The sequence below is a fragment of the Cavia porcellus genome, unplaced genomic scaffold (assembly GCF_034190915.1).
Source record: "Cavia porcellus strain 051 isolate PalLab524CR breed Dunkin Hartley unplaced genomic scaffold, mCavPor4.1 scaffold_5, whole genome shotgun sequence".
Taxonomy (NCBI): Eukaryota; Metazoa; Chordata; class Mammalia; order Rodentia; family Caviidae; genus Cavia; species Cavia porcellus.
This window is the reverse complement of record NW_026947488.1, coordinates 27481698-27502837: the sequence shown is the minus strand read 5'-3', so window position 1 is coordinate 27502837 and position 21140 is coordinate 27481698. Positions and strand designations below refer to the sequence as shown.

The following is a 21140-nucleotide window of genomic DNA, read 5'->3' as shown; positions in this document are numbered from 1 at the left end:
TTCCATTTTTTTCTAAGCTCATATTTTCTTTTATTTGTGCCTTCACTAGTAGTTTGATTTTAAGCATCACTTCTTTTTGTACCCAAGAAATCATTTTCTTTCTTTCTTTCTTTCTTTCTTTCTTTCTTTCTTTCTTTCTTTCTTTCTTTCTTTCTTTTTGTACTTGGGATTGAACTCATGACCTCACACCTGCCAGTCAGGTGCTTGTGCCTCTGAGCTAAACCCCTGGTCCCAAGATCATTTTCTTTACAGCCTTTTCTACTTGCTTTTTCACTTCTGTTTTTATCATTTCAGAAAGTCGCAGTGTTTGACTTCCAAGTTCATCCATCTTGTTGAGTTCCAGGCCTGTCCTGGGTGGGCTGGGGGCTGCACTTGCCTCTGCATCTTGCCATTCTCCACCTTCCCTTTATTCTTGTGGTTGGTCTTCTATATTGATGTCCACCAATCTCCCATGACATATAGCTCTACCACTAGCATTTAGGCCTCTCTCAAGTAGAAAAGGAGATTCCTTTCCTTAGCAATGTTCTCCACGTGTAGTTGGTTTTTTATAGCTATTTCAAGAACCTACCTTCTTATGGTACAGTCTTTCACTCTTAAGTTGTCACAGAGAAATCAATGTCAAATCAAATGAAAGATTCTTTGCCCTGAGGAATCTAGAAGGCAACTATATATTATGCTAGTGGGGTGATGGGAATCTCAGTTCCAAATCATCAGCACTGAGGCAGTTTTGGGGTTCAGTTTAAATATGGTCTGCAAGCAGGCAATATAAGGAATTACATGATCAATTACATGGATTGAATTAAGTCATATATTGTCAGATAAACTACTCTAAATACATGCACTTAAAAGGAATTGTTTATCTTTTTTTTTATCAGTACCAGGGATCAAACTCATGAATGTCTGCTTGCAAGGCAGGCGCTTATGCCACTGAGCTAAATCCCCAGCCCTGGAATTGTTTATCTTAACATAGAGAATATCCTGGAGAGGAGGAGAGAGAGTTCAAGTGGAGCAAGCAGAGTTAAAAAGTATCTTTTTTATTTTTATTTTAAAGAGAATAAAAGTGAATAAAACCAATCAAAACAAACCAGTGTAAAAGATATGGGACTTCAAAACATTATGAAATCAACAATAGTTACCATAATGCCTTTTGAGGTCCTCAAAATAGCTGCAGATAACTTCAGATATGATGAAAATCAAACAGAACAGAATAGAATAGAAACAATAAAACAAAACATTTAATGCAATAAAGGACTTCAAAACAAGCCTATAGTAAATCCAAAATTGCTACCATAATATATGTTGCTATCTTTGAAACAGCTGCTCCTGCCATCATATTTGACATAATCAAACAAAACAAAAGAGAATAAACAACAAAACAATGGAAACAATATAGGACTTCCAAAACAGGACCATAGGGAATCAACAATGGCTGCAACCCTCAAAGGAGATCCCCCTTCATGTCACACTGCCTGCTGCTATCCTCTAAACCCATGATCAGACCACTGGCCCTAGACCTGCAATGTTAGTGAAACACCAAAGCACCATAGGCATCCAATTGCATTTCACCTCCATAAGTTAAGCATAAGTTAAGAATAATCCAATTGGCCCAGTGCATTATCAGAAGAAAGGTGACTGGACCCAGACAGTCAAGGCTGGCTGAATTCAGCAGGATGGTCACACGACAGCAGGAAGAGCCTAGCTAGGCAGAGGGCACTATTTGGTTTAAACCTGCTATAACGTTTATATAAGTTTGTTATTCTATAACTCTGCCTTTACTAATCATACAATTATGTCCCAACAAAGTATGATGTCATCTGTGGGTTTTTCTTTTTTCAAATTTTCTGTGAGTTTTTCAGATACCTTTTAATCAGGTTGAGCAGTTCTCTCCTATTCCTAGTTTAAAAGTCTTTTATTCATCAGGACACTATATCAGTTATGCTATGGTTGACTTTTACAACTAAAAGTAACCAAAATCCTCTGCTAATTTAGCATAATTACGTGACACCAAGTTTATTTTATTTTCTTAAATATTTATTTGTACTGAGGGTTGAACTCAGGTTGAACTCTTTTCACTGAGCTACACTCTCAGCCCTTTTTATTTATTTAGTTTTTGTTTTTTGAGACAAGGTCTTGCTATATAGTTCAGGTTGGGCTTGAACTCACTATGCAGCTTAGACTGGCCTTGAACTAATGGTGATATTTCTGCCTCAGTCTCCCAAGTGTTGAGTTACAGGCATAAGCCACCAAGCTGAGTTTCAGATTTGGTTTTGAGTATCAAACTTAATCTTGGATTCAACCACCGGTATCCCCACATGCACATTCACCACCACACCAATGAAATGACTGAATTTGAGTTTTTTATTATGATATCTTCAAGATGTTTTTCTAGGCTCCTGAAGTTACAACATCAGGGGCTCTGTTATTACTCTGTTTACCCCCAAGTAGTATGAGATTAGTGGTGATGAGGTCTACAGTACCTGTTTGTTCACGTAGTTTTGAGATAATGACTCAAACCCAGCAAGGATTTTGTTATTGTCTCTGTGCTTGGGAGTAGCATGATGTAGTTAAGAGGAAAGAAGTCAGATTGCTTAGATATGAATGGGTTATTGACCTAGCTTGTCTGCAGTATCCATGCATACATGCATATGTGTGTGTGTGTGTGTTCTAGGGATTGAACCTGGGGCCTTGTGTGCTTACAGACTCAGTCCTTTTTTTATTTTTTGGTGGACAGGGTCTCTCTCAATTGCCAAGGCTGGCCCCAAACTTGCCATCCAAAGTAGCAGGGATTACAGGTATGCATCACCATACTCATTAGCATTCTTTCTTTCTTTCTTTTTCTATACATAGACTTTAGCCTGGGGGAAGAGACAAGTTTAACTCATGTAAAGTAATAGAGGAGAATTTCTCATTTACTAAAAACTTCGTTCCCAAGCAACTTCACATATTTGAAAGGTCCAGGAAGGAATATAAAAGACTTTTTAAAAATCTGTACTGGGAACTGAACTCACGACCTTACATTTGCCAGGCAGGCGCTGTGCCACTTAGCTATATATCCCCAGGTTAAAAGACCTTTAAAAACGTCTTTTATTTCTTTGTTGAACAGCACTTCAGATACTTATTCACAACTGATTTACTGTGTCTTCTAACAATTTCAAAGGTCTGAAAGCATCAAATTAGAATGGTGGGTTTGGAGAAAGTATTAGCTATTAGACACTATTATTTATTTATTTATAGTTTTTTGGAACAGGGTTTAACTATGTCTTTTAGGCTGGCCTTGAACTCATTATGTAGCCTCGGCTGGCTTTGAACTTGCAGCAATCCTCCTGCCTCAGCCTCTAGAGTGCTTGGATTCCAGGTGTGGGCTACCATGCCCAACAACACATCCTTGGAGATGTGGGATGTGACCCTAGTTCTTATGTTTGTTTGGTTGAGATAGGGCCTTCCTATACAGCTCGGACTGGCCTGATATTTGTGGTGCTGTTTCTGCCTCAGCCTCCCAAGTGCTGGGATTACAGGTGTATACCACCATGCCTGCCATGATCTTTAGTTTTGTTAGTGGTGGGGATCAAATCCAGAACCTCATACAAGTTGGGAAGCACTCTATTGCAGAGCTATATACACTGCCAGTGCAAGTAAGTGAGTCTTGTCAGCAAAATTGAGGGAAAGCAATGAAATCCCTACAACCAGCTGTGGGGGAAATAAAACATCTTTGACACTTCTACTTTTGAAAGTGTTAGTCTCCCCCTGGTTCAAATACATATTACTGCCCATAATAATGATCTAGAACATCTGGGGATAAAATATACAGTGTTGAGTGCACACTATGCTGCCTGCTGTGTGCCCAGGTCTATGCTAATAAGTACTTTAATTCTGTTTCACACAAGCTTCCAGGAGGTCCTGTTTGTTACCAAGTAACTTTTCCAGGCAGTTAAGGCAGAGGTGAAGCTTTGAAAATTTTAAAGTTCAGGGCCAAGGCAGCTAACATCTAGATTTAAAAAAACCAAGTAGTGAGTAAACAGTAGAAAGACATCATTCCAGGTAAAGTGAACAGCTTTTGCAAAGATAGGAATACAGTAGTAAGCTGCACTAGACAGTTGTTCCATTTCTCTGAGTCTTGGTTTATTCATCTATAAAATAGGAACGAGTATTATCTGTCATTGGCAGTTTATAAAAATTAAATGTGATAATATATGTAAAGCACTTTGCAAAATATTGTATCTGGATCACAGACTGCATGATATTGTTATTATTTTGAGTGCTGGGGATTGATTTTACGGCTATACCACTGAACAACACCTCCAGTTTATTTTTCTTTTTTTGGTGATATCTAGAATTTTTTGGATTGAACTCAGAACCTGCCTACAATCCCCAACTCTTTTTTATTTTTTATTTGAGACAAAGTCTTGCCAAATCACCTGTCTGGGCTCGAACTTTCGATCCTCCTGTCTCAGCCTCCCAGAGCTTTGGGATAACAAGCAGGCTCCATCCCTTTCAACCTCAACTCTTATCTTTAACACTGTTATTTTCATTCCTATTCATTCACTCTTACAGAACACGTTCTATGAAGACTACATTTCCCAGCATACCATCTTGTCCTTTGACCCTAGTGGGACTAAAAAAGTGCGCCGCCGACAGCCTCAAACCGGAAGACTATAGTCTCCCGGCATGCAGCACGCCTCCCTCCATTAGATTCGAGACGCTGCCGGCGCGTTGCACGCCGGGAGCTGTGGTCAGCGGCGCGTTGCCCTGACGCCGGCCAGGCCGGGCGTGGGGGCCTGTGGGAGGTGGCGCGGCCTGGCCCAGCTGCGGGGCGGAGGCGGAGGAGAGGCCTGCGGCGGCAGGGAGCGGCGGGTCCGGGAGCGGGCGCCGGAGCCGAGCCGAGCCGATCCAGAGCGGGCGGCGAGGGCCGGCGCGGCGAGCAGAAACCATGTCGGTGTTCGGGAAGATGTTTGGGTCTGGAGGGGGGAAGGCCGGCAAGGGCGGCCCGACCCCCCAAGAGGCGATCCAGCGGCTGCGGGATACGGAGGAGATGCTAAGCAAGAAACAGGAGTTTCTGGAGAAGAAGATCGAGCAGGAATTGACGGCCGCTAAGAAGCACGGCACCAAAAACAAGCGCGGTGAGGCGGCTGGGCCCCGTCTGGCTCCTTACTTCCTCCCCTCAGACTCCCCGCCCTCCGACCCGAGCTTCGCCTGACTAGTCTCCGCGTCTGCTCTGACAACTCTTTCCCTGCCTTTCTGAGTTCAGGACCCTCCCGTGTGACCACCGTCAGTGTCTTCCCAGTGTCTTGGGCTCTCCACTGTCAAACTCATTCCACCTCTTGCTCCTCAAGCTCTTCCCACTCTGCCAGGCCCCTTCAGACCTTGATCTCACAACATTTTGCTTCGTTCTCACACTGTACCTTTTCTCTTCCTCCTTTTTCTTCTCTCTTGGGCCTCACCCACGTTCCCAGCCACTGCTTCTGTCCTGTCCTAGGCTCGTTTCTGCCCTTCATCTTGACGTTTTTGTGCCTTCTGTTCCCACCCTCGCTTTCTCCGGGTTTCTGTGGAGTCTGAGCTGCCCTGGCTCTTCCTCGCCCCGACTCAGGAGTCTCCTTGAAAAGCCTCCTTAATAGAGAAGGAAAGAGAAGAGGGAGAAAAGAAACCCCTGGTTCCCACTCTGTTCACTTGCTGCGTGAATTTGAGCAAGTAACTTTCCTTTTGAGGCTTAAGTTTCATCCGTCTATCTGCTAGTATTTGCTTTTTATGAGGCGTAAGGAGTTTTCCAGTTTTGTGATTCACTTTTTGCTGCCTCATACCTTGGCCTTATCAAGAGATTCCCATGTTGCAAGCCTTCACCCTGTGACTCACCGTTTCCCCATTCCTCTTTAACGGGAGCTATGAACTCCATCGGCTGGACTCCTCCCCATTCCCCACTCCTGATTCGATCCTTGAGGAACTTCCTGTTGTATGACTTTTTGAGCAAGTGCTTTGTATTTTTGAGATGAATGTGAAAATGCTTTAGTAACTATAAAGCAACATTTTAGAAATGTTTGGTTAGGTTATGGCAACGTGAGTAACAGTCCTTCCCTCAATAGAGGGGCAAAAGGGGTTTAGCAGTCATTTAGGCATTTAGTCAGAAGTCTTTTAGTGAAGTCTTCTCAGTGACCTTGAGCTAGTTAATTTTCCATCTGAAAGGAAGAATATGAATTTACAGTGCCTACTTCATAGTATGGACTAATAGATGTTTTCTTCGTTCCAAAAATAGCCAGTCTGAAGGATGCTTTTCTGTTAATAGTTAAAACAGATATTCTGGAATTTCTTTCTGAGTGCTTAATGCAACTATACTCATAGGGGCGGGACAGAAACAAATGAAAATGAAAAAAAAAACCCTCTCATTTTGGAGATGCTTCTAATATGTGTAATTTTTTTTCTGGGTACTGGGAATTGAACTCAGGACCTCATGCTTACCAGGCAGGTGCTGTGCCACTAAGCTAAATCTCTGGCCCCTTGGTGATAAGTATTAAGCAAACAAAAAGATGATCTGACAGTGATTAATGGACATAAGGGATGCCTCTTTGCGTATCACAGTCAGAAAAGGCCTCTTTGGAAAGGTAAAGCTTGAAATGAGCTTCAAGAAGGAACTTAAAACATTTGGGGAGGAGCTTATCAGGCAGGAAGAACTGCATAGGAGAAAGGCTGGAAGTTGGTCAGATTTAAGAAACTGAAAGAGTTTCCTTTTCTGGGATGTAGTGATTGAAGGGAGAGTAGGTGAAATGGGGGAAGTGGTTGGACTTTTTTGAACATTCTTTTTTTATTATACCGGGGATCAAACTCATGACCTAGCACTTGCCAGGCAGGCACTTGTTGTCATAAAAAGTTTCAGTAGCTGGGCGTGGTAGTACACACCTGTAATCCCAGCAATTGGGAGAATGAGACAGTAGGATCACCATGAGTTTGAGGCCAGCTGGGCTGCAAAGTGAACTCTAGGCCAACCTGAACTGCATAGCAAGACCCCGTCTCCTAAAAAAAAAAAAAAAAAAAAAAAAGTTTCAGATTCTATGTGGATGGAATGCTTTTTGCAGAGTATTATACTGGGATGTGTTCTAATCATTGATAGAATTTCAAAACCTCATTTGGCTGCTCTTTGGCAAGATGGTGGGAGCGGGGAGACCACAATGAGCAGGCAGTTGCAGACATTCATCTGTGGTCTGGATTCCAGTTGTGGTGTGGAAATGGAAAGCCAGGCAGTATTTTGCTGTCTATAGCTTTTTTCTCTGCTGATTCTCAGTCGGGATCGTCTGTAATTCACTGGTAATTAAGAGCCAAGGTTTTTACCGGTGTGCATTTTGGAAGGCTCTCAACATCACGGGGTGGTGTGCGAGGGTGTCAGGTTACCTTCTCCCATCTCAGGGTGTAGTTGTCCTGTAGTTTCTGCAGGTGTACAGGTGATTAAATTGGCTTTCAAGAGGCTTGGACAGAAGCTGCAGCAGACTGGAGTACCAATCTCAGATAATAACTTTGCTTGAGTGTTCTGTCTTCTTGAGTTTGCCTGTGATGACGGGAGCTGCTATAAGCTACCCTTACTAATGTCTTTTTACTTGCTTTTTTGGAATGGTACTGGAAGGTGTTAATTTGGTCTACTTGTTGACCCACCACTTTGCTGGGACCTTGAACATCAGAGATGAGACACCACTTCTAGGTATTGAGGGTTGGAAATGTGAGGGAGAGTGGTGGTGGGGAATAATTATTACATCCGTGCTGAAGCACGAGTGTGTCCATGAGGCCCAAAGAGGAGGATCCTGTCTAGAGGGTAAGAAGGATGGTTGGGGGCGTATTTTGTAGAGGGTGGAGAATAATGTGGGCCAGCCAGCATTTTGGTGTGTTTGGCCAGCACTGAGAGTGTCTTCTAGCTGGAGTGTGATGTGGGACGGGTGATGGGAGAGAGGCCTTTGGACCTTGCTGCCCTAGACATAAAAAGGAGCAAAGAGCTGTCTTTGAAAGCAGAGAGAAACTTCTACTTAGGATTTTTTTGTTTGTTTTGGAAATAGAGTTATGCTCTTTAGTTGATACTGATGTTGAACTTACAATGTAGCCTGGGCTGATCTTGAGCCCATGGCAGTCCTCCTGCCTCAGGCCCCTAAATGCTAGCATTACAGGGGTGCCACCAGAATGCTCAGTGCGTCCCGCTGCTTGGAGTTTTGAAAGAGCATTCCAGCAGCAGCGTAAACAAAGGTCTATACACTGACCAGCAAGGGACTAAGGCAGAGAGGTCCAGTAAGGGCCAAGAATAAGAATTTCAGGGGCCTGAACTAGAGCTTTTGTTTTATTACTTGCCAGCTGTGTGGCTGGTGCAAGTTTCTTGTCTTCTGTAGGTCAGGAGCACAGTTACCTGTTTTAAGGTATTAAAAATGGTGTGTATGTAAAGGTCTTAGCCCAGTGCCTGCCATATGGTAAGAGATCAGTAAATGCTTGCCATTATCATTGTAATAGGGGGATTCAAAGTTATTTAGGTGGGAACAAAGAGTCTAGAACAGAAGCATAGAATACTGGAAAAGAAATTAGCGCACATCATAGACTTTGAAATGAGAACCAGGGACCTTGTTTATTGAAATTGTGAAAGTGGGTATGATGAAAGAAAGAAGGGAGAATTTGAGTTAACAACTTGGATAACTGGGTGGATGGTGATCTAATAGCAAACTGAGAAACAGAACAGAGCGATACTTCAGGATAGTGTAGTCCTAGGGTTCTGGACACGGTGGCAGGGGGAGTACTGCTAGTTTGAGGCCGGCCTGAACTGCATAGTGGAACCATATGTTAAAAAGACAAAACAAACCTCATAAACCCAACTGGATTATTTGTAGTGTGCCCTAGGCAGTGGTTTCAGTTAGAGACCTAAAGAAAAATTTGGATTGTAGGCAGACTATGTAGTTCAGACTGGCCTTGAGCTCACTATGTAACCCAGACTGGTGGTACAGATGTACATCACTATGCCTGGCTTCAAACTTAAGTGTTTGTGTTACCTTTGTAACCAGTGCTGTGTTGGTTTTCTCCCTAAGAAAAATAAACATATCAAAGATTGTTTTTTTTTTATGGCATGTTAACTTGCTAAGGAAATATCTGCAATCTGTATGAGATTGGGAAATTAAAACTGAGTGTGTTAAAAACTGAACATTGGTACATTTCTATGGATTTACAGATAAAATTAGCTCATTTACAGGTTAACTTAGGTTCAGTTGAAAATATCTGATGGATGTAGAGAGGTCAGGAGCTCATGGGAAATATATCTTTATTTAGTTCTGCTCATTGCTGAAATTGGTTTTCTTTCTTTTTTTTTTTTTTGTCTTTTTCCTTTTTATCGGTACCGGGGATCGAACTCATGACTGCCTGCTTGCAAGGCAGGCACTTATGCTGCTGAGCTAAGTCCCCAGCCCCCGAAATTGTTTCTCATATTTAATAAAATTGCTCTGAAACACTAGCATATGGGAAGATATCTTAATAAGTTAAATTTATATGAAGGTGACCTTTTGATTCTCTGGAATATCAAGATATCACATTAAAAGCGATAGTATTTTAATGGTATATGTGTAGGCAGGATCTCCTATCCCAACATCCCAAGCATGGAAAACCTGAAACCTACCTAAAGAACTGAGCACTGGGAATGTCCCTTGCTGATGCTGTTTGAAGAAAAGGTTGCCCAGAGTGGGTTTGATATACTAAGACAGGTGAAGAGTCAGAGAGGCCCTGCATGTTGACTGTTCGAACATACTGGCATCTTTGATATAAATGACAGAATCTTTTTGCCCCATTTAGCACAGAGATTACTTCTTTTTTTCAGTACTTGCAGAGCAGGTTTATAATGTGATTAGAAATTGAAGATAGATTTTCTTTGGAATTTTAACTAAACAAGAGGACTTTTGAGCCAGCTTGTACGGCTGGGGAATTGTCCAGAGCTGGGTTGAGTTGTAAATATAATGTTCTGGAGAACAGCCTGTGAGGAGGTGTGCAGGACACCAGTATCTGAGGTGGAGAGCCAGTACCTAACAAGGTTCCAGGGTCTGTTGGGAGGAGAAAAGATCTATGAAAACTTGGTCTTCTTTCCCAGAATTGTTCTGTGCTCTTTAAAATTGAGCGAGTGAGAGAGAAGGTACTGAAAGGCAATAACTTTAGATTGGTCATTTTTTGAATGGATGATCAGATTGGAACAAAAATTTGAATGGAGCATCAAGGTACCACAGATCTGGTTGGTAAAGTACAGGCAGGCTTTTGAGGTATTGGGCTCCAGTCAGCAGACTTTATTGTGCTCCTTCTAGGTGGAAGGCAATATGGTGGTATAGGCAGAAGATTCAGTGTTGCATGTAGCTTTACCACTCACCAGCAGAACCTTGGCAGTTACCTACCCTCTTCTGAGTGTCATCTACTCATCTGTAAAAAGGGAATATCACTACTTCCTTCATAGGGCTGTTAGGAAGGGATGGAATGAATTGCTTTTTGCAAAGTGCTAAGCCTAATGGCTGGCTCATGAGAGAAATATGCTCCTTGGTTTCCTACCAGTGGTCTTAGGCACAACAAGATATCCTGGATATGACACTGCTTTCTCCCTACAGTGGCTCAATTCAGCATGGAAGACACACAAATCAAATAACTGATGAAAGGCAAACTAGAGTAAGTATACAAATGAAGTGTTAGAGGAAAACACAACAGTAAAAGATTAATTTTTCTTTGGGGTTGCTTGTCCTCATTTAGCCAGCCAGCCCAGTATTCCTGCCAAGCCATTAACCACCAGTTGAATCCCTCTGCTGACAGGCTTTGTATTAGGTGCTCTTCTGTCCCACACCACAGCCTAGTCTGCCTTTGGACAGCTTTGTGCAGTCATCTATCTTATTGGGAACCAAGATCTGTCTTGTATAGTACCTACTTTAAATGCAGGTGGGGTAGTAGCTCCATAGGAAAGCAGCCGGGGCTGGTGGAAAGAGTGTGGAGTCTTCTTGAAGGCAGATTGCTTGGGGCAACTGAGAACCAGAAAACTGGTTGCTAATTCGACATCCCATGGCCACCAAGAATAGGCCTTATGTTCCTTCCAGGTGACAGTTGGAGAAAGATGATGTTTACAACTCAAGCCTGCACTTCTGTTCCCCTGACTGTTCACTGGCTAGTGTTTGTGTCCCTTCCTTGTTACTGTCCCCTGAACGTTCTTTTCATCAGTGTTGCTTTCAAGGTGTGTGATGAGCTTAGTTTCAGAACTTTCTAGCCAAGGTCTGAGCAGAATAGCCCAGAACATGAAGGCTAAGATATATATTTAGTAATTAATTTGACTCTGTATGTTTTTGGCTTTGGTAATTCCCATTTCACTGGGACAGATTCCTGCCGTGTAAAACTAGTTATTCTTCTGTGGCTTTTTTTTTTTTTTGGTCTTTTTCCTTTTTATCGGTACTGGGGATTGAACTCACGACTGCCTGCTTGCAAAGCAGGCACTTATGCCGCTGAGCTAAATCCCCAGCCCCTTTTGTGGCTTTTAATAAAGGAACTTATAACATGAACTGCTTCTCCTTTTTTCTTTTGGTGCTGGGGATTGAATCTTAGGCCTCCCATGCTAAGTACTTGTTCTACCACTGAGCCACACCCCTAACTTCTTGTTCAACTTGTAAGGAGTCTTAGCTGAAGGACTGAATGGGTGAAGTTAACCTGAGCCACTGATTGGCTTGATTCTCTCATAGCTGGTGTTTGGAGCTCTACCTCCTCCTCCTTCCTTAAAGGACAAAGCTGACTTGAGTGCTTATTTGAGGAATGAAGGAAAACTGTGCATCTCTTTGGTTGTGGCTGTCTAGCTCTAAAGGTTACTACAGTGATACTGGCTTTGGGGCCAAAAATCCTGAGTTCACATTTCACCCCTGCATGCAGTAGTTTTGGGATCCAAGGCAAGTTTCCTCATATTTCTGAGCCTCAGCTTCTTAAGCTGTAAAAACCAGAATATAATATTTATTATATATCCTTGGTACTCAGTTCTGGAAATTGCTAAAATGCAGACTTTGAGGCTACAATCCTGACTTAACAGCAGAACCTCCATTTCGATGAGATCCCTGGGTGGTTTGTGTGCTCATTAGAGCTTAGGAGGATTTTGAAACAAATTGAGATATCTTGTGATATTTGGGACATTCCTTGTTGAAGTTCTAGATATTTTTTAGATTTACTGATGTCTAGCTAGACATCTACATTTAATTTCAGGTGTTCAGCTTAAATGAGGATAGATGGAAACTTTTGCTTTGTTCATGAATCCATTTGATAAAATAAGTATGTTTTAATTGGAGCTATGTGACAGATACTGTCCTGGTTACTAGCTAAGTGCAGAGGAAGTCAGATCATCATCTCTGAGGAACTTGAAGTCTAGTTAGAGTGCTGGCCAGGTAAATAGATAATCAAGTTACATAGTGATCTGTCTTGAAGCGTATTCAGAATTCAGAGTACTTTATGTGCCATGGAGGGAGCTGGAACAATCTCATGGCACAGAAATTTTAGATTTTGTTTTATTGAATTGTTATTTTGGAAGAGAGCTAGGATGTCAAAGCAGAACGGAAGTAAAAATATATAAGTGCTTGTAATTTTGAATAAGTAGGAAAGTTTTCTAAGACAGAAAAATCAGTAATTCAGAAAAAATATACAGTACTTATTAGAACCATTGTATCTGCCAGGGATGGTGGGGCATGCCTTTAATTCTAGTAGTGGGAGGAGGCTGAAGCAGGAGGATTAAAGGGCATTTGAGATCCATCTGGGCTACTTAGTGAGTTCAATGCCAGTTTGAACTATATAGCAAGACCCTGTCCTAAATGAATACATACAGGCTTTATCTGAATCAGAAGTGGGGGGGGTGGTGTGTGAAGAGATAAGAATTGATCGATGTTTAAGTTTTGTCGCAAAATAATAGCTTTGAAGTACTAAATTGAAGGCATAGTTTATTCTGATCATTAATTTGCTTAATTTAGTTAGATCAGTTGGTTACTATTGTCTTACTTCCTACAAAAGAAAGTAGAAAATAAGAAACCTGAGGAATAGATTCTTTACTGTCCATATAAGCAGAAATTATGAATTCCTTGTAATCCTTATACGATCTGATAAAAGCAGAAACAAGACTTGTCCATGTGTGTACTCTGGCTGTTATTCTCTGGAGGGCATTGGAAAGGAGTTGCTACTCAGACTAGGTGACCTAAAGGAATATTTACTTGGTGACTTCCTACTGAAGTGAGGGATATGATCATGTTGTGAGGGATATGATCACAGTGATAGGACTTGAAGGCAGTGACTGAAAAGGCTCGCACTTAACATGCTCATGACAGGGCTGTAGTTCATATGTCTCATTGCTGGGTGGTTCCGATTTGAATTCAGTTGTCCTTGCAAGCTTAAATCACATACATCATGACTGTCCCATTAGGTGGCCCACTGCTACTCAGGCGTCTTTGATTACAGTAATGCAAAGAGAGGTGTTGATTTAACATACCACTGTTGTCATATTACAGTTCCTTAAGGAAAACATTAAAATGGTATAAAAAAGTGTATTATAGCTAATTTGTGGCACAGTAGTTATAAATGCATATTATATACATCAGCAGTGTATACTTCTAAGATTTCTATGTTAAAATTTAGAAAATTATTGATAAACTATTTGTGAATATAAATAAATTTATTTTAATTTAATTAAATAAAACTTTATCATAATTTTAAAAATTGATATGAATAGTACTGATATGAATATTATGGTCTTCTTACTAATTTTGTTAGTAAAAAGACCAATAGAAGTGATTAGATCTGTTTGTACCACTGGTGGTATAAGCTGACCAATGGGATAGTCATGCATGTGCCACCAGTGGTTCGAGCCGGTAGGAACATGTTAAATCCTGAATGATTGCTAGTTTCCTAATTCTTTCTCCAGTGGATTAGTTGCTCTTACCTCTCCAGAGCATTTTTCCCATTAGAATCTTGTACACAGGAAGCAGGTTGTCAGATTGCTCAGTAAGTACAGAATTGGGAGGTTTGAGTGTCAAACTGTAATGGGCACTGATAGCCTTCTGTGACCATGCAGAGGAGGGAACTGGTATCAGCCTGCCTGCCATTCAGCTTGTTACTTCTAGACAGGGCTAGGGTCACAGCTGCATACCCTGTAGTGCTGCCTAGGCTTTAGTATAACAACAGTTATTTTCGTCATTCTAAAAAGCACTGGGTGCCAGGATACAGCTCAGTGGCACAGGGCCTGCATGGCAAGCATGAGGTCTTAAGTTAGATTCCCAGTACCAAAAGAAAAAAAAAAAAAAATCAAACCATTGGGTTTCAAATTTTTAAAGAGTTGTTTGGAGAAAAAAAACAAACACAATTACATTTGATCTTTTAAACAACCCATGCCTTAAGAGATGCTTATCCCATTTTGGAGATGAAAAAGCTTAGGTTCTGATTGCACGAATCACTTGTAGGTCCCAGTTTTATGCCTTGGAGCCTGGAGTGGACTGCATCACAGTGGATTCTGGTGTCCTTGGTGTTCCCTCAGAGGTCAGAACTCTGTATTCTTGATTGCTCATAAATACCAGTGGATAGGGGGCTGGGGATTTAGCTCAGCGGCATAAGCACCTGCCTTGCAAGCAGGCAGTCGTGAGTTCGATCCCTGGTACCGATAAAAAGGAAAAAGACAAAAAAAACCCAGTGGATAGAATCTTATCATTGGGAATGGATTTTTTTAAAATAATGTATCCTTCACAGTGTGAGCATCTACAGAGCAATGCTTCACATTTAAACAGAATTTTATGGCTTCCAAAACACTTTCACATACATAATCTAGAAGCCTTATAAGTTAAATAGAGAAGCCTGTGATTTTTTAGCCACATTTTGCAGAAGAGAAAATTAGGCTTGTAGTGGTTAGGTGGGTTTCCTAAAGGCACAGTTAAGGCTAGAACACTCTTTAGGCCGTAAATCTAGTGTTTTCCTGGTGTGTTGTGCTGCCATGCTGGCTGCTTCCTGTTCATGCTGAAGCTTAGAGTCCCCTGCAAGCTAAAGCAAGGCTGGGTGTCAGGACTGGCATGGGCCATGCTGAGGAGGATGGCTTGGGTAGGGGATCCTTGGGGTGATCGAATGATGCTCTACACAGTGGGACCAGGACTGAAGAAAAGATGACTGTTCACAGTGTTTTTAATGGTTTAAGAACCTTTAGTCATTTGTGCGCATTTGTAGTCTGCAGTGACAACAGCATTGTGCATTTCCCTGCTTGATTTCCATCTTTCCTTATGCTAGGCTTATTTTTTCTGGCTTCTAAAGCAGTCTTGGCACTATGACATTTTGGACTGGGTGATTCTCTGTTGTTGAAGCCTTATTCTGTGTATTGTAGGATGTTTAGCAGATGCAATTATGAATGTCTCCAGGTATTGTCATATGTCTCCTGGGAGGGCAAAAGCTACTTAGTTGAGCACTATTGTCCTAGGGTGGTGGTGGTGAACCTATGGCACGTGTACCACAGTGAGCTGTTAATGTCATTGAAAGCTCTAAAAGGTTCATCATCACCTTTCTAGGGTTTGTGAGATGTGGCAGATACCAGTATAGAACTTTAGAAGCTGGCTTAAGGAAAAGGGGATCATAAAGAATAGGAGTGGGAACACCTGTTAGAGTACTTTTTCGTTTTGGCAGTATTGGAGATTGAACCCAGAACCTTTGCTCTGAGCTATGTCTCTAGCCCATTTTTTATTTTAAGATAGAGTCTTGCTAAGTTACCCTACTAGGCTCAAAGTTGTTGTCTTCCTGTCTCAACTATGACTCTTGTTTTCAGACTGTGCCTGATACATGTGGAAGGAGATGGGCCAGCGGTAGATGCTTATTCTTATGTTAGCATGTGATATAGTCCTCATTTAGTGTGCAGCCAGTGCTTAAGCACATCCACAGCACCAGAGTGGTATCTGAGCTCACAAACCATAGGTTGAGAACTATGCCAGGAGTTATGCCAGGAGATTTGAAAGAGCAACAAGCCTGAACGCTGGGCTTTTCTTGAAACCATGAACTATTTCCACACTTGAAATGGAAATCCCTACACTCTGGGAGCAAAAAGCCAATAAGCTACCCAGAGTCCTTAGTGCAGCTCTCTCAACAGCTATACACAAGGGCATTGTCATCAAAGAAGAGGCATTTGGCTAGAAACAAGCTTTAAGTTTCTAGCATTAGTTGGTAAATGGTCTATGAGTCTAAGGGGAGTTTAAGATAATGGCCTTGAACTTGAAAACCTGTGTTTCCAGAGTCTTTCATTTTGAAGCACTCAACTTCTCTGACAAAACCATTACTCTTATTTGAGAGATAAGAGGCCAGGCCACACAAAGGGGCCCTAAAAAAGGGCCAGCCACTCCCAGGTTAGAGTGTAGAAATCCTGCTTGGCACCCAGGATGAGGCTGTTTTTGTGAGATGAAGGTGGTAAAAAATTCCACCCAATTAGACAAATATCATGTGCACTCGCTGTGGAACCGCACCTGTGGGACTCTATGGGACATGGAGTTCTTAATTCTTATTCTCCAGGAGCTCCCACACTGCTGGGCACTGGAGAAAAGGACACACAGTGCCCAGCTATCTCTAAAATAAGGCTCGATAAGGCTCACTGTTGTTGGTATTCACAGTATGGTGGAGAGGAGGAGAGAGAAATGAGTTCAACTGGGAGACTTGGACCCTGCCAGGGCCCAACAGATGATGACAGATGAATAGAATCTAGGATGGAAGAGGCATAGGCTGTTGCAGCAGAAGGGATTGCTCAGAAGAGGGTGTGGACAGGGAGAAGCCTGTGCTGTGTGTGCTGGGGTTGTGGGAAGGTTGTAGGAGTCAGGAGGACTGGTGGCAGCCCAAGTGGAGAGGACCTGGAAAGGTGGGAGGTCTGCCTACCAGTGGAGGCTCTGGGTGCTTAGTTGAATTTTGTGTTAGGTTGAATTTGTGAGGCACATGCAGTAGGGATACTTTCTGTATCTAGAGAGCAGTGTGTGTGTGGAGGGCAGCAACCACTGCCCCTTAGTGCCCTGGTGGAATTCTCCATTGGTTCATCTTCTGCCCTCACTACTTGAGGTGGAATTCCCATGACTCTAGTCACTTCTGGATTCCCCTTCTGCTCAGCACATTCTGGGCAGCTGGGATGAGATGGAACAGTAGGTTTTCTCCATGCTGAGGTTATCTCAAGTTAGAGGTAAGCAGGAAGGTCTTCCCTGTTGAAACTAGTCCCACAACACCTCGGTTCATAGGCAGGCCCTTGTTTCTCTCCTAGCTGCCTGATTCACTCAAGTAGCTGTGATCTTCAGGACCACAGAATTTAATCTCTTCATGTATATCTTTGATTTTTTAAAACAGCTGGTTATTTCTGTTGGGTATTAGTGACCTCTGTTTCTTTTTTGTTTTGCTTTTTTGAGGCAGAGTCTCCCTTTGTAGGCCAGGCATGTCTCAAATTTCAGTTCTTCTGCCTCAACCTCTTGAGTGCTAGATTATAGGTGTTTGGCATCGTGCCATATTGACCTGTATTTCTTTTGTTTGTTTGTTTTGCTTTTTGAGATGGGGGCTAGGGGATTCCACTACATAGCTGATTTTGAATTTACTGTGCAGCCCTGGCTGCTGTTGAACACATAGTGGCCACCCTGCCTCATTCCTTGAGTGCTGAGATTATGCCAGGTTGGCGTCTAAGGCCACACATTTCAAATTTAGCTCAGACTCTGGTGTCCCCTTCACAGAAATCTGAGAACTTATTCCTCCTCTCCCTTTTCCTGAGTTCCCAACCTCTCGTTAACATTCCTGCTCCTCAGTACACCCCTATCACCCAGGAGAGTCTAGCAGAGCCCTAAGGCTTCAAGACTCTAGTTCTGGCTGTGGCTGTGTGTGTTTGGACAAGTGCCTTCTCATTGTGGGGCCCTTATTTTCTCAACTACAAAATGACAAGGGTGCATGGAGTGCTAAGATTTCTGCTCTCCCATACTCTGAGTCAACAAGAGGCATATTATAGTAACCCTCCAGAGAGCCAGGTATGCGCCAAGCAGTTTTACTGCATAAAAGATGGAGTAGTTTGGCGTTTGTTGTCTGTTAACAGCTCATTGTAAAAGTTGAGGCAGGCTCCTTTTTCCATTTTGATTCCCTGGTTCAGAGCTGAATACTGACTTCCAGCTGTTCCTTGGGCTTTCGAACAGGTGAGCAATGTGGACTCTGAGGGTGTCTCTCCTGGCACCCAAGCCTTATTTGGATCAGTAGCCTGCCTCTGATTTTACTGTCAGCTTTTGACAAATCAGGCACAGATTTCTGCAGGGCCTGAGCAGCCTCAGCGCTACAAGCCAGAAACATAGCAGTGACCATGACTGAATCCTTTGACACAACTTCACTGCCTTGCTGACCACCTGTGGGGCCAGGATGGATCTGTCTCCTGTGTTAGAATATGGAGAAGGAACCAGTGCCAGAGGATGGCCTGGCGTGGGTGGTTTTAGTGAAATCTCCTCTAATTTAGGATGGTGATGCTGGGAGTGGGGCGAAGAGCAGCCAGCTTTGCTTGCAAAGGCCTGTGTGCTTAGTGTAAGTCCTGGCCCACTGTGAGTAGCTAAGCCTCTTAGGAAGGTGGAAAACATTTACCCACCTGCTTCTAAATCAGGACCTCTAAAACCAAGGCCCCACAAGTATCCCTTAAAGCAGCTCTCTCCCTTTTATTAACTTGTGCAGTACTTGCATATGGCCTAAGGAGCTTTGGAAAATCACTCTTCAGCTCCTCTTGCCTATATTGAGGGAAATCCCAGGCCTGTGAAAAGTGACACAGCTCATGTAAGGAAAAACTGGGACTGGAACCCATGGTTCCTGTCTCTTCCAGTGAGTTCTGCTGCTTCATTGCACCTCCACAGATGCCATGGTGGCAGGTGCCCAGCGCTGCCAGGATGCCTTTTAAGCTGAAGTTGCTTACAGAAAGCCAGCAGACAGGAGAGGAAGAGCAAGCAGTTGCTATTTCAGGGGGTGGTTTTCTTTGCAGTTATAAGTGGCTGCCAGTGGTTTGGCAGGAGGATCACAAACCTCTTTGCTGAAGTGTTTGTGACTGTGTGACCAAGCTGTGTTGCAGCTTCCCCTCATGCAGCAGATCAAGATCATTCCTCCTTCTAGACCATTTTATAGGACATTCAGGAGAATTAGAAAGTCTTTAAAGGGCCTAAGAAAAAATTGGTTTACATGTAAAGTAACAGGTTTTTTTGAGGTATAATGCAGTAAAATAGTTGAGATCCCTACCCCCTTTTGTTTTGTGGTACGGAGACTGTACCAAGAACCTTCACATTGAGCTACATCTCAGACCTTCTTCTGTTTTTTGTTTTGAAACAGGATCTCACTAAGTGGCCAGGTAACTCGGGCTGGATTTGAACTTCGGATCCTCCTACCTCAGCCTCTCAGAGCACTGGGAATATAGGTCCACATTGAGGGTTTGAGTACCCATGGCTATCAGATGAGTCTTAGGTGTACACCTCTGTGAATTTCTACCAATATGCACACTTGTCTACCATCCAGATCAAGTTCTAGAACATTTCCAATTCTCTGGCAATCTTGATGATTTTTATAGCAGCTCAGGACTTGAGAAGGGAGCAGTGTTTGTTTAATCCAGCCACTTTAAGAAGCTCAGAGATTTTCTCTTGCTCTTCTGACTTGTTACCCAAACACGTTGTAGTGCAGGGTGCTATGCTATGTGTTGTTGGTAGCAGAGAAATAAAGAATGGCTGGCCTCTCTTTTGAGCTCACAGTTTATCAGCAATTATGACTAGTGCAAGGGAAAAATCGGGGGAAGGAGCTGGTGTGTTAGTAATCCCAGGCCTTAGAGAGGCTGAGACCAGAAAATTTTGAGTCCTGTCTTGGCAATTTAATGAAACCGTGTCTCAAAGTTAAAAAAGGAGCAGAGTATGGTGGCATATGCCTGCAATTCCACACTCTGGGAGACTAAGGCAGGAGATCCCAGCCTGGGCAATTTAGTAACTTATGGAGGCCCTGTCTCAAAATAAAAAATAGCAGAAGGGCTGGGGATATAGCTGTGGGAGGCAAATTTTCTAATGTTGCAAACAGGACAAAAGAAGTCAGACTTTTGAAGAGTTTTTTGGCAAGGCTAACTTCTGCAGAAAGGTATGTTGTCAGCCAAAGGTTGGCAAAGGGCACGCACACTGAGCCAGTGGTTTGCCCACATTCTATCCCTAATGTGCCCATTGGCGCCATGCCCTGCTCTGTTGGTGGGAGTGTGGCCTTGCATTCTGACCTGATTGGCTAGTTTAGTGAGGTCATGGTTGCTGGGCAAAGTAAGTTCTGTGTTCTGGAAAGCCCTTTGTTACAAAGCTTTAAGTCAGGTACACAGGCATGTAGGCCTTTTGGCAGGTGGACAGCTCATAGCCCTTTGTCTCAAGTTTTCAAGAAATGGTGAAACAAGCACATGTGCACTTTATAAAAATAGGAATTCTTATAAGATGGACTTTAATTATTTCCTTTTACAGAAAAGACTTTCTTTTCCCACAGTAGCCCACTGTGAAGGCCCCAAGTACCAAAAAGAGAGTGGGGGGCTGGTTGAGAATGTAGTTCAGTGATCAAACATCCCTGGTTCAATTCTTGGACTGAAAAAGAAAGAATAAAGAGAGCAAGAAGGGCATAGACATTTCCTCCTGTCTCAGTCTCAGTGTGTGGGATTTAGGCCTGTGCTACCATGCCCTGCTAACTTTCAGTGCCTGAAATGCATTTGAACTGTAGCGCCTTCCAGCTAGCTTTTTAATAGAGGAGCTGGCCTAACTGAAGATTGGCCTCTGGTGTTGGGGTTGCTCAGACTTCACCTCCCCTGGGAAGCAGGTGTGTTCCCTGGGACAGTGTGGGGGGAAAGCAAAAACAAGAAGCACCTCTGTCTCCTCCTTTGATCCCAGGATATAAGGAGCTGACTCTGTCTTAGGTCTTAAGAGTGTGAGACCACAAATCTGGGATAATTTTGACCTGAATTTCTCTACCTCTTTGACTGAATAATTGAAACAGAATTTTCTATTTCTTAAGTGAAAACAGACTTAAGAAAGTTTTTTCTGAACTTTTTGGCATGAGAAACAAGTTTCTGTTTTAATTACTAATAAAGATGTAAAGCTGTATGGTTGGTAGGAGAATGGCCTTGTCCACAGCGTGATGCCTTTCCTTAAAGAAAG

The 21140-nt window shown here is 42.7% G+C and overlaps 1 protein-coding gene across 1 annotated transcript in view; it reads left to right on the top strand.

Annotated features, from left to right (window-relative positions):
• The first annotated feature begins 4757 nt into the window (after positions 1-4757).
• The window catches only part of Chmp4b (charged multivesicular body protein 4B), a 40396-nt gene continuing 24013 nt past the window's right edge, over positions 4758-21140 (top strand). Inside the window, exon 1 of the mRNA XM_003467675.5 lies at positions 4758-5117. Coding sequence (XP_003467723.1) covers positions 4928-5117 — 190 coding nt within the window. The 5' untranslated portion in view covers positions 4758-4927. The remainder of the gene's footprint in view (positions 5118-21140) is intronic.